General features: G+C 42.4%; 1 protein-coding gene across 4 annotated transcripts in view; it reads left to right on the forward strand.

The window, feature by feature from the left end:
* Window positions 1-1430: 1430 nt before the first annotated feature.
* MED13L (mediator complex subunit 13L) overlaps window positions 1431-13524 on the forward strand; it is a 209171-nt gene continuing 197077 nt past the window's right edge. For all 4 annotated transcript variants that reach the window (XM_087828714.1, XM_087828716.1, XM_087828715.1 and 1 more), the window contains exon 1: window positions 1431-1606. In XM_087828714.1, the coding sequence (XP_087684840.1) occupies window positions 1535-1606 (72 nt within the window). In that variant the 5' untranslated portion in view covers window positions 1431-1534. The remainder of the gene's footprint in view (window positions 1607-13524) is intronic.

Raw genomic sequence — 13524 nt, forward strand, 5'->3', positions numbered from 1 at the left:
CAGCGCGGCCCTAGTACGGGGCCTGGCTGCCGTAGCGCATTCGTAGCGCATTCTGGCACATAGCAGGAGCTCCGGGAGGATTTATGCGCGGAAGGAATGAATGCACGAGTGAATGAATGAATGCATGAATGAATGAATGAGTGAGTGAGCGCACGCTGCAGGGAGTAAGCGCTGGAGGCATCCCTGCGCCCGGGCACAGTGCCCCGCACACCGCGCGCGCTCACCACGGACCTCTCCGGGCGAGGCTCGCAAAACCCGGTGCAACACCCGGGCTTCGCGGCGCGTGGGCGCGGGGGTTCGAAGTCCGCCGCCTCCTCTTCCCAGCTGTGCGACCCCCGGCAAGTGGCGGAATCTCTTTGTGCTTCAGTTTCCCCATCCGCAAAACGCGGACACCCTAGCGCGACCTCCGCGGGAGCACCGGGGCCGGCTGCCGGGCCGGGGCCCGCGCGAGGGAGCCCGAGCCTTTCAGGGCGGTCGCCACCGGCGTTCCCGGGGCTCACGGTCGCGCCCCGCAGAGATCTGTGCCCCCCGAGGGGGCGGGGCGCACTGCCCGCGCGGGGCAGCCCACCGCAGCCTCGGGTGGGTGGGTCGGTCGGTCGTTCGGTCGGCCGCCGCCCGCCGGGGCCGCGGCGCCCGCACTTCTTTCTCTCCCTCCCCGTCTCCCTCCCTCTCCCGGCCCGAGGAGCTGGCGGCTGTCGGCTCAGCAGCGCCGCCCGCGAGCCGCCGCCGCGCCGCCGCCGCCGCCGCCGCTCCGGCCCCTCCCCCGCCCGCCCCTCGCCCCCCCGCGCGGCCCGCGCCCGTCACGTGACGCGGCGCCAGCCAATGGCGGGCCGAGCCGCGGTCGGCGGCCGCCATTGCTGTCAGAGCGAGCGAGCCCGGGGAGGGAGGAGAAGCGAGGCTGACTGGGGAGGAGGGGGGGGGTGGGGGAGGAAGAGGAAGGAGGGGACGTCGCTCGGCTGCCGGGGTCGCCCGCTGGCTTCGTCCGCACCCCCCCCTTCGCGAGTTCGCGCTCCGCGGCGGCGGCGGCTCCGAGGCGGCGGCGGCGGCGGCTCCGGGGCTCGCCTCCCCTCACGCGCCGGCGGGGGCCGAGGGGGAGTCGGTGGCTGGAGATAAACAAGGCGGCGGCGGCGGCGGCGGCGGCGGAGGAACAGGGAAGGCGGAGGCGGCGGCCGGCCCGCAGCGCCAGCCTAGGAGGCAGCGGCGGCCCTGAGAGGCGGGGAGGGCGCCGGGCCGCGCGGACAGCGCCCCCCGCCGCCGCCGGAGCCGCGGGAGCCGCCGCCGCCGCCGCCGCCCGAGCAGGAAGGAGCCGCGCGGCCGCCGCCGCGGACCCCCCCGCCGGCCCGGGCCCGCCGCCCCCGGCGCGGCGTCGCCGCGGCGCCTCCCGCCCGCCCGCCGGCCCTCGCGCCCTCCCCCGGCGGCGGCGGCGGCCCGGCCGCCCCGCGCTCCCCGGCGAGGCGCCGCCGCCCGGCCCGGCCTCGCCTCGGACCCCTCGATCCGACATGCCCCGCTCTGGCGGCCGGGCTCGCGGAGGATCATGACTGCGGCAGCGAACTGGGTGGCGAACGGGGCGAGCCTGGAGGATTGTCACTCCAACCTCTTCTCGCTGGTGAGTAGCGGGGCCGCGGGGAGGGGGGCCGGGCCGGGGGGGGGGGGTCCCCGACCTCCGCCGCCGACCTCCGCCGCCGACCAACTTTCTCCTCCCGCCGCCGGGACTTCGCCCCTCCCTCGCCGCTCCCCGCCGCTCGCCTCTGGCCGATTCTCCCCCTTTTGGATCGTCTCTCCCTCGCCTTGGATCCCATCCAGTGTTTATTTGGCTCTTTAAAAATCATTTGTGAGCGCGGCGCTCGGCGTGGAATTTGCATGTGGAAGTCTCAAAGCTGCTGGTTCTGGGTCGCACTTCGAACGCCCACCCTCTGTTGCAATCACACCCCCCTTCCCCTCCCCTTTACACCGCCCCCCCCTTTCTCTCTCCCCCCCCCCCCGCCAAATGTGAAAGGCTTTGCCTTGTGCTGCCCGCGTCTGCGATCAGCAGCCTTCTCCCCCCTGGTCGGATCGGCTGCCCTGCCCGCCCGCCTGCCTTTTGAATTTTTTTTTTTTTTTTTTTAAATTCCATAATGACACCTGCAATTTCGCCCGAAAACAGTTGATTGAACGTGATTGTGTCAGTGGAGGACTCCTGCGCCCCGAGCTCCGCGGTTGTAAACACGGCAGCCGCCCGCCTCCCGGGGCTACTACGCGGAGAGCCAGGGCCGCCGCGCCGCCGACGGGAGGCGGAGGGAGCTTTCTCTTCTTTCTCTCCTCCTGTGTCTTTTAAAAACTGTTTTCTCTATCCGAACGACGAATCCACACACACGCACACACACACACACACACACACAAAAAGAAAGCAACAAGCTGGGCGGTTGGATAACATCGCTTTTATCTGCCTTCGCCTCTCTCGGTCTCCCTCTCTGATAATTGACAACTTTTCCTTCGGATTTGAATCGCCTGCCTTAATCTTGAAGCAGTTAGGGTGTCAATTGTTCTGGAAGCCTGGCACCCGACGACGGCGTCTAGATTCACCGAAATTAAAAATGCATAGGGCTCCGGCAACTCTTCCCTGGCGGTGGCAGTGACATTTGGTGGTAAATGCCATCTTTGCTTTTTATTGGGTCGTATTACCGAGCTCTGAAAACATTCACGTTGTTAAACCTGGCGTTTAGGCTAATAATTGCAGTGCGTGGTCTTTAAATACGTGCTTTGTGCATGAGTTACTGTATGTATAGCTATGTGCCCGGGAGACTTCGAATTTGTTTAAATATTGAGCAAAGATTTGTAAACAGATGTAAGGCAATTATGTTTCAAGCGTAGAATATAATTGGAAAATTGGCTGAACGGTTTGTTTAATTTAGCCTTAAAAAAACAACTTATTTTAAGTTGTGTACCCTTTTTTGGGGGGGACTGCCTTTTGGACAGCATGCTTTTCAGAAATTGTTTTTTGTAACCTCTGCTGTAGATAAAAACATTGTTTCCTCTTAATCCTTGTTTACACTGGATAAATAATTTAGTGTTAAAATTGTAATTAGCTACATTTAATTATGGGTAGCATAGATGCTTTTTTTTCTTTAGGACTAGTGGAGAAATACTGCTTCTTGCCAACTTTTCAAATGTGTTATTTTATTAAGTATGTTTCATTATGCAGATAAAAAAATCAAAACATGCAATTTTTATCTACAAACACTGAGTAACACAGTATCCCTGCCTTTCACTATAGTGAGATCAGGTCAGGTCAGTTTTGCCCCCCAACATTTTTATTAAGACATTTACTCTTAGAATTCAATTATAAGTTGTGATTCTTCCTCTCAGTGCTGTGATAATTTCCCCTTGATGTTTTGATATATGGCAATAAAACTCATTTGCCTCCTCTTTTCTCCCCTTTAGTCTGTCATTTAGTATCAGTCAGGTTCAGGGACTTTCATAGATTAGCAGATGTATTGATTAAGTGGTATTTAAAATGGTTTTTGTTTGGCGTCTGGTGACCACATTGACACTTTAACAGGTAATTAAAATAACCAAGTAGACCAATATTAGTGAAGAGAGATCCTCCGAATTACCATATATCATGCTGACTGGTAATGGCTTGTGTATATGTGGCTGATTTCTATACAGTAGGTTTTGTAGACGAATGAAAAGTACATTACGTGTGTAGCTAGTCTTTAGGACATATCATGTCCTTTATCTTTTTTTTTAAAGCTTAAGTGAGGATGACAATGTTATAGAGATAAGATGCTTGAGATTCTTTTGGATAAAGAAACAGTTTTGTGGGAAGAGGAGTCTTTGCTTTGTGACCAGCTAAAGGTTTGTGCCTTGGGTTTTCCTCTCCTGGGCCTCTTTAAACCAGGCATTGCTTTTTGAATATGCTTTTTTTTTTTTTTTTTTTAAAACAGAATTACTCCTTAGGTAGCAACGTGGAAGTGCAGAGCTGCAGAAGTGCATGGGGTGAATTTTAAAAATACCTACATTCTCCTGTATCAAGTGAATAAGTGCTAATTAAACACTTGCACGTCTGTTAGCTGCTGACCATTATAAACTCTTGCTCAAAGTTGAGAATCTTTCTTGAAAATCACATACAGCAGCAACCTAGAATGTTAAAAATATGTCCCCTAAAGTACATTGTATAGAACAGTTAATTCTAAAGGAGATAAAATCATCACTTGTTTAAAATAAAGCATACATTGTAAGACGTCCATGTAGTTATTAGTAGCATATATTTTTCTTTTTGGCCTGCAGCTTTTTTGAGCAAAGTATTGTTTATAGAGAATTTAACTAGATACTCATATTAATGTGGATTGACGTATAAACTAGGGATTACAGTCTGTACTGTACTAATCACCCACCTATTTTCTATTCCCTTGAGGTGTTCATTATGGTTTAGCAAAAGTTGATTTTGCGGTCAGGTGCCTTAAGATTTTTTGTTGGTCCTTTACTTATTTGCTTTCTGATTTTCTACTGCATCAGTTTCTGTGGTGTCAGATTTCCTAAATTCTCTGTCAACCCCTGCCCCCTTTCCTAAATAGAAAATGCCATTGTGTATACATGATATGGGTCATTGTATATGTTTCTTATTCTTACTGTTGTGAGATTTGTAGCTACTGCATTAAATGCATGCATGGCTGTGCCTTTGTCACTCAAAACTGTTTTCTCATGCTGTCCATCACATTTCTGGGAGACTCTTGTTACATCACTCAGTTATAATTCAGTTAAGTGTGTTAAATCTGCCTTTTTGGAAAGTGTAACAGTGTACACTATGGTGTGTCAAGGCACCCTTGTGGGAAGACACTTTATAATTTCCAGATGTAAGTATATCTTTAGTTTTGTTTCTTTATGTTTCTCTATTGAGGTGATATGGAGAAAAGCAGTTTTGTGTCTTTTAACTAGATTTAAGTATATGCTCTTTGACATGAGACAGTCTAATTCTTAGGTATGTATATTCCACATTCATGTTGTTTTATTTGCTTAGAATCTCCCTGACTGTGGGGTAATTGGGTGATGATATCAAATTCTTCCTCCCTGGATTGAAACACACATAAACACGTTAGTATTTAATTCCTATCAAGAATCATTAATTCTGTATTTTAAGTTGTTGGTGACCTGGTTCCTTTTTTCTTAAGAGATTTATTTTTTGCAGAAAGGGAACATAGTTGTAAATGTAGAAACTTTGAGATCTATTCTTTTGAGCTAGAACCAAGTGGGGACTATCAATTAAAAATGAGGAAAAGGGAATGATTTCTCTAATCTTCTCAAGTGCCAAAATAAATATACTGGGTGTTTTTTCATCCCTATTTCCAATTTTAATATTTACATTTAAAGCATCTTTCCCCCCCCATGATGGTTCATTTTCTTTAATGAAAATGTTTATAATTTGCTAATGTGTGTTTTGTCTTTAGCCTTTTGTCATTAGTAGCACATGGTGTTACAGTATTTATATATTTTTAATAGCAATAATTGCCACATGGTAATAGTTGCCATATTAACCTCCAATTGCTAGTAAATATTTTTAAGTACATAATAGACAGCAATTTAAGGCATAGTGTAGCAGTTTACTGGACCATTTTAAAGAGCCATTTGTACGTGTGATGGGTTCATAATTTTAAAGAGAAAATAATGTACCCAAGAATGCTATGCTACTAAATATGTTGCTGTATTATTGCTTGAAGTGCTCATTGAGAGGAAGTTAGGTTGGGTCTGTTCTTTGTGAGAATAAAAGTAGGGGATGCCTTATGACAATGAGTGTTCATCGAGTTTATGCCAGGTACTTTGGTAGCTTAGCACTTTCTTTAGAATGTTTTGGTCATATTTTTCATGATTGTATTAGGTATTTATTAGGAAAAATAGTATCTTAAAGCATTCCTTTGAGTAACATTAAGGTATAGTATGGATTATATTAATTACGTATGGAAAAATTGATTCATCTTTTTTGTTCACTGGCTAATTTAGCCTAGTTATGTATTCCTCAAACATTTTCAGAGATCTCCTCTACTTTTGAGATTAATAAAAAAGATACTCTGTCACCAGTGTGTACTGTATGCTATAAGTTATGATAGCCATTTGTAAAACATAAGTACATTCTGTAGTTCTATTTGTCAAGTTATTTAAAATTAAGATGAAACTCAATGTAAATAGTAAGATTGTTTATTTGGATTTTTGTTTTTGAACAGTCAGTTCAACTGTCTCTCCACGTTTGATTCAAAGATAGACTAGATATTTTTCTCAAATGATGTGACTTATTTTTGATAGAAGAAAATAACAATGCTCTCCTCCTTCACACTAGTAGTAGAAGGTACTGACTTTTTCCTCCTAAAGTGGGTGATACATTTATCTCACAGAAGCTAGCCAGTGAGGGAGATCAGACAAGTTTATGAGAAATAGTAATATAGTTGAACACTAGGCGCTGTTATTACTGAACTGTGCATTGCAGCCATACGTTAGAAATGGAGAAAACCATTTCTGCCACATTGTGGTCGGTGTCATTTGTTTAAAATGTACCGTGTGCCAATCTGCTTTCCAAACTAGTGTGTTGTGTAGTGTTATCTACCAGAATTTCAATTTTGTCATTTTACAAACATTTGTATTTCGAGAAATTACATTTAATGCATTGCAAAGTGAGGTAATTGGGTAGTCTCAGGTTGTGCTGTGGAGGAATAGTTTGAAAAAGAATTCACACACATGCACGTATGTTTCATAGGACTTGCTTAGAGTTTTGGAATTAATGAATCAATATTTGTATTGTGTTCTTGGGATTTAGGGCTTTTTTTTTTTTTTTTTTTTTTTATACTCTCTTGAACCATTTAACTTCTTTCTGGTCCTGTACAGATAACTTCCTTTTATAGTATATCCTTTTATTGTTTATTTGAAAGATTTGAAGGTGTTAGTTTTGTTCTGTTGGGGGAATTCACTTCATTACATAGGGGAGGTGGTTTTCTATTAATCTTGGTAAATATTAACATAAACGAGGAATTGTAAATTCAGACTCATTTGCATGAATGAAATATGTATGCTTGCCCAGTTTTTGTTTAGTATAAAGTCACTTGTGTACATCAGCATAGTTTTCTACATTTGCATTAGTTGATATAAAAATAGTTTTAACTTCTCTAAAAGTGTTGTGATTGGTGTTTGTTTATTTCAGAGACAGTTCTACTCTACATTGTTTTGTTATTTGATCTTTAAAATCATCTGTAGTATGGAATAGGTTCTGTCCTCATAAATTGGCTGTGGTACTCTTCTTTTATAGGAACTCCTGTTTTACTCGAATTTATATTAGCATGTTTTAGTTATTTTTGTTGGAGTAGAGTTGTTTTCCTTTTTTAAGCTAGTAAGTATCCTTTAGGTTTCAGTCTGGGAAAGGAGATGACTTTTTCCCCTTTTCTTTCTGGATGAGATTTAGGAGAATCAGTGGTGTCCAAGGGAAAATGTTTTGCCACTGGCATTTCCATACTCTGGTTTGTTACATGTGTTTATGAGTGTTTATTTTCTCATTCTAGGTGAATTGTGGTAGAACCTTATTAAAACTGTGTTTCTACTACTGTGAAACAGCACAGAGCCCTCGTTGACAGCTCCCTACATTTTGTACTTTTTCTAGTACAACGAAATTCCATTACTGTTAAAGGCACCTCCTGCGTTGATTATTTTAAAAGTTCATTTGTGTCTTTATTTTGCATAGTTTGAATTTGTAATGTTAACTTAAAAATGGCAGGGGGAAGATAAAGAAAATGAGGTATACTTGTAGGTAAATACTCTTTTCTAAATATTTTCTACACCTCTTTAAAAGAAACTTATCTTTATTGTTGAAGGTATTACAGATGTCCCCTTTCCCCCTATTGGTCCCCTCTACCCAGCATCTACCCCCCCTCCCCCGTGCCTTCTCCATGCTGTTTGTGTCCATAGGCCGTGCATTAGACCTCTTTGTTGTAATAATTGTCTTAACTTGTATTAAATTATTGCATTAATTGGATACATTTAAGGCATTTGATATTAAAATTAAATTTGAGGTAATGATTTGTTTAAAATAAAGTATAATTGTGAACAGAAATTTTTATAATACTGAGTGACAATTTCAGACTTTCAGACTGATCATCTAAAAGGGTGTTAAACTTTATGAAAACTGTGATTTTTTTTTTTTTTTTTTTTTTTTTTTTACCACAGAGAACATTGATACATTTCTGAGGAAGTATTTTTTTCATAAGGCACATGAAGCTTCTTCACATAGTTCCACATTATTTCATTAAATAGTAAAAGATGATTAAATCCATCTGGGCTTAATTTGAGATCTAATAAGTAAGGTATTCAAAAGAGTATAATTGGTGTGTGAAAACATTTTGTCTGGGCAATTCTCATGATTGAATTTCAGTGTCCCAGAGAGAAGTAAGGAAAACATACGTGTGTCTGGTGTATCTGACTCAGGAGCCACCTCCTGGTGGTGGTGTTTCCCTTTTCTTTTACACGTGTATGTGCCTGGCACAGCCCTGCTCATCTTTTAAGTAGGTCGGATGTCACTTCCTCGTGAGGCTTTCCCCGACTCCCACAGGTAGAACTAGTCACTCTTGCTCCTCCCTGTACCTCCTCTGTCTGCCTCTGGTAAGTGGATGGGGTCCTGCAGGGCGGTGGCCCTGTCCCAACGTCTGCGTTTTCAGCTCCGTGCTCCTGGGCTATTGGTTAGAGGAATCAGTTGCTGGACAGCTATTCTCTCCTTCATCTTCTCCTTAAGGGAGCTCTCATTGACTATGTAGGTCCTGATCATAATTATTTTTCTTTGAACTTATTTAGATGTTTAGGTCTGTGTTCTGAATATATATTATTTAGGATTTATGTACTGTGGCTTGGTAATATTTTAGATGAGTTCTGGAAAATATTAAAGAGAACCCAACTGATCAAGAGGTATACTAATCGGACCTCAATGGAATAGAAATTCAGTTGGTATTTAGATTTTCTATAGTGTTAGGCAACCTATAGGCTTTGGAGCCTGTTGGAGATTTTGTTTGGGGCTTGATCCAGAATGCCTTCATGTCCATTTTGAAGGCTGTAGAGGAGAGCTTTTGCTCAGCCTTCAGTTAGTTACAGGACCACTGTCCATGCATCCAGTACTGTGGGCAGTGAACTGGTAATAGGGAAGGTTGAATGGTATTCATTTTTTTTTTTTTTTACTAGTGACCACTCAAGTTGGTTCCATAATGTTTTGTTTTGTTTTGCCTCAGTTTCTCCTTCTGTAAACTTGATGGATATATGGAAGGCAGGAAGTGTGAAAAATCACTTTGAGTGCCTTTTAAGGAAAGCGCTTTGGATGACTTGATAATGTTCTTCAATAGGAAGAGACTTCTAGCAAATTACAACTAAAGCTGTAGACCAGCCCTAGGCAGTTAACCAGGAAGTTGGAGTGGCAAAATTGCTTGTGTTATGTGTGGCAGTTAGGTTGTATTTGTTCTTTTTTGGATGAGCAGAAGATTAAATTGTTGTTCTTGTGTCTGTCCTCATAAATAAGCTGTGATTGAGAAGAAAAACTTGAAATTCATCTTTAGATGTTACAACTTTTCATTTGTATATGATTCATAGTTACGTGGTATCTTTAATATGCTGGGTGATTTTGCTCTAACCAACTCTGAGCTATGACTGGCTGAGACTGGAAATTGAACTGTGACTCTTATTTGGTAGTTTAAGCTATTAATTCCTTGGCAGCTCTGGAGTGCTCTTTGAACTTTAAATAGCAGTTCTATTAACATTTTGAGATTTGTCTCAGGGAATGTCAGAAATAGTACTTAATAAATATCTTTTTCTTCTTAAAGACTAAATCACTTTTTAGTCTGACATACATGTCACAACCCTTACTCTGTTTTGAACAAAGTATGTATCCTCAACTACCAGCTAATTTCTGTTTTTCATTTAGTAGTGTCACTATATCTAAAAATATGGTTTAGACCTTGTTGAAAGAAGAAAAGCCCCCCCACCCCCACAAATCTGTAGTTTTTGTATTAGTCCTATTGAATATGAATAATGTCCTAAGTTTTTATCTAGAGATGTAGAATTTTACATGAAGGTGGTTATGAGCATTATAAAATATTAGAAAAAGTTAGTTTCTAAGTTTGTTTTCACATAAAAAGCTGCTCCTCTATTGCTACAAATGATGGTTAGCCTATTTACATTGTATTGTACTTAAATACTTGTGCTAGAGAACTCAGGTGCTATTTATGGCAGCATTTTTTATGGGCTTGAACTTACATTTATTGTTCCTGTTTAGAATGTCAGGAGCACCTTTCCTCTGACTGTGCAGTGCTGGCAGTCAGAGCAGGCACTCCTAAAACCCTTTTTGGCTCTAGGCACTGTGTGTGAGGGACAGCCCAGGCTCTCAGCCCTCTTCTACGCCTAGGAGAGGATTGCTCTCTGAAGAAGAGGCTTGGGAGTGTTGAGAGGCGAGGATGGCCTGTGTGAAGCTACAACAGTTTTGGAGTAAGGATTGAAGTAGGTTTTCCTTTAATTTTCTGCAGGCTGCTTCCTCTTTGCTGATACTTTCATTAAAATGTTGAGAATAGTGGCAGGTCATATGATGTCATCAGGAAAAGATTTTATATTTCTTTGCCCTTTAGCTCTTTCCTTACCTTTTCTTCTTTACTCCCCACTAGAGACAAGCTTTCTACCTCCTATTTTGTGTGGTAAATGAGGACTTCTGAGCCCCAGTGAAATAAAAAAGGAAATGGTGGTGAGGCCTGAGATAGGATGGTAACCAATAAACTAGTATTTAGAAATGTTAATTTTTTGTATGTTATGTTTGAGAAACTTAGGACATATAATTCACTTTTGAATACTCTACATACATCAGAAATGTTTTAAATGTGGTTTAGGCTTACAAAGGGCTAAGGGTCTTATGTGGAACAAAGCCCTGCGTGTGCTGTTTAACTTGTGAGATGGTATGCTGTAAGTGCAGAGGGAGAGAAAGCAACATGGACAGGTGGTACATAGTACCTTGTAGCCGGAAAAACTCAGAAGGGGAGTTTAAACTGGGTCTTGAAGGAATGGATGGATGTGGCTTGCTAGAGAGGAGTGGAAAGGGCATTATTTGGAAGCTTAGTTGGCAACTTTGAGTCTATCCTTGGGAATATTTACTGAAGTGGTATGTAGGAGAGCACTTCTAATTTATGGTCTTGGTTTACTTTTAAAAAATTGTACAAAAACTTATTGAAATCTAATTTTTGTTAGGTAGAAAATTTGAAGCGAGGACAGGCCAATTTAGATTAAGAAATGGTGATGTTAAAATCATCAGTTTTCTAAAATAATTCAATTCTGAACTTTAGAGAAAACACACCAGTGCTATATTACCCAAAATGCTAATGACTAAAGTGACAAATATTCCAGAAACTGGACAGACGTGAATCTTAAATGAGCAGATGGGATATGAAATTCAAAGCAGGAGATAATCCAAGATGATATGGAAACTATTATGAGAAATGAATTGAGGAAAAAGGAGTGTGTTAAATGCTATTACATTTAATAATGTGTTTAAAAAGCCTTTCTAGAATTGCTCTCTTACATAGACACATTAGAATTGCTGAACTGTGTAACCCATCGTTCTTAAAATTTTGTGCATTTAAAACAAATTAAATTTTGATCCAGGATTACTTCTCATGAAGCCTAGACATTTAAGTCATGAATGTATATGTTATATGTGCTTTAAGTGAGCAATACAATTTTGCTTTCGCTGACATAAAAATAAAGAGAATGATCATGATTTTCAAAGGCAGTGGTGGTGGACGTTGAATGGGAGCGGTAATGCGTGAAAGATTAGGATGTTTGCTCTTTGGACCTCTTGGTACTTAGTTGAAAACATTTCACTTGACTGTTGAGGGTAGAATCCAGATTATAGTGTGTGTGGAATGAATGAATGGTACACTTTTCAGTTGAAGAATGTTGATTGGGAAGCAAGCAGGGCCATGGGAGTGGGGAGGGGAGGGTAAGAGTTGAAAGGGAGATGGAAGGAAATGTTTTAGCAGTCCAGAGCCTCATCTTTGTTTGTGGGCTTATGAGTAACAATAGTGGAGAGACAGAAAGAAAGATAGAAGATATAGGAAAAGTTGATAGTTGATTAAGCAAGTCTCGCTGGAGATGGTATCAAGCGCCTAGGTGATGGGGTTAGCAGTGAGAAAGAGTAAGATAACCTCTTAGAAATAAAAGACGTGAGGATGTAAGAGATGAGCAAGTGTGAAGGAAGTGTGGACAGTCTCAGTTTGGCTCGAGTGCTTTTTAAATGCAAAAATTAAAGATACTGAGTTTGAGCCTGAACATTAAAATTTTTTAGCTAAAAATTCCACACTTTGCTTGATGTGCTGTTGCACTCAACCACCTTTATTTTCCCTTTTCTTTAATGGTCATTTTAAGTAGATCAGATGTTACACACGTTACAGTTATAAAACTGATTTTGAGCTAGTCCTACCAAACCTGATACACATCTGCCCAAATGAGGAGTATTTTTCAAAGTAAGCCGCCTTGAAATGGATCAGATACCAAGCCATTGTTCATAATATGTTTTGGTCTCTTTCCTCTGGAATTGCTTTTAGTTAACCACCCCAGAAAATCTCATCTTAAAGGGTGCTTCTCTGGTCAGTGCCATGCCTTCTGTCTTTGTAAATTTACTATCTTAGTTCCATTTTTCTACTCTAAATTGTTGCCTGAGTCAGCAATTTAGTACCTCCTGATGGGTGTCTTACTAATGATGAGCCAAGACCCTGGGAAGAACTGTGCTTTCGGCGTACGTACATTGTAGATGTGTACCAAGAATTCCTGCCTGCTTGTACAGCTGCCTCCCAGGTCCTGGGTGGAGTGCTTCAGTGTTCTTTGTTTTCATACGGTTTCAGAGGAGGTAGATTCAGTGGTCCATTGATTGGTAAGACTAGATATTGGGACAAATTAAATGGGGGTGGAATTTTTGGTTTCTGGAGATTGAGGCAAATTACCATAAGGGGGGAGTAAAATTGTAAGTTGTACACTATGTCTGTCTAGCAAACATCAGATATCCTGATGTCCATCTTTGGTAAGACTGAAGTAATCATTACGAAAAGCCTTGGGATAAATAAATGAAAGTATCCGGTTGAGAACATTTTGATGTTTTACAGAAAGTTTGGTTTATGAGACTAAAGTTCATACCTTTGCCTGCTTAGTGCTGCTCTTTACTCATTTGAGATGCCTCGTAAGCCATCTAGTCTCTCTCCCATTCGTGTTCTTTCAGCAGTTTCTTCCACAGCTGAAGATTAGGACAGCAGCACTCATATACAGTATTTAGGGTTTTACTTTATTATGGTGTGCCTTAATAATCAGTGTTAGGGAGGTGCAGGGGATGTTTTACCTACAGCAAGCATGCCTGTATATTAGTTGCTTAGATTATGAGTTGCGGTGGCAATATATTTTCTATTTTTGAATTCAGGAATATAATGAGAATTTTCTCAGTCACCTTTGTTTCTGTATTCTTCAGATGACATAGATGATTTTATAATTTTTTCTTTTCTT

The sequence above is a fragment of the Miniopterus natalensis genome, chromosome 20 (genome assembly GCF_054644295.1).
Source record: "Miniopterus natalensis isolate mMinNat1 chromosome 20, mMinNat1.hap1, whole genome shotgun sequence".
In the NCBI taxonomy this organism is placed as follows: Eukaryota; Metazoa; Chordata; class Mammalia; order Chiroptera; family Miniopteridae; genus Miniopterus; species Miniopterus natalensis.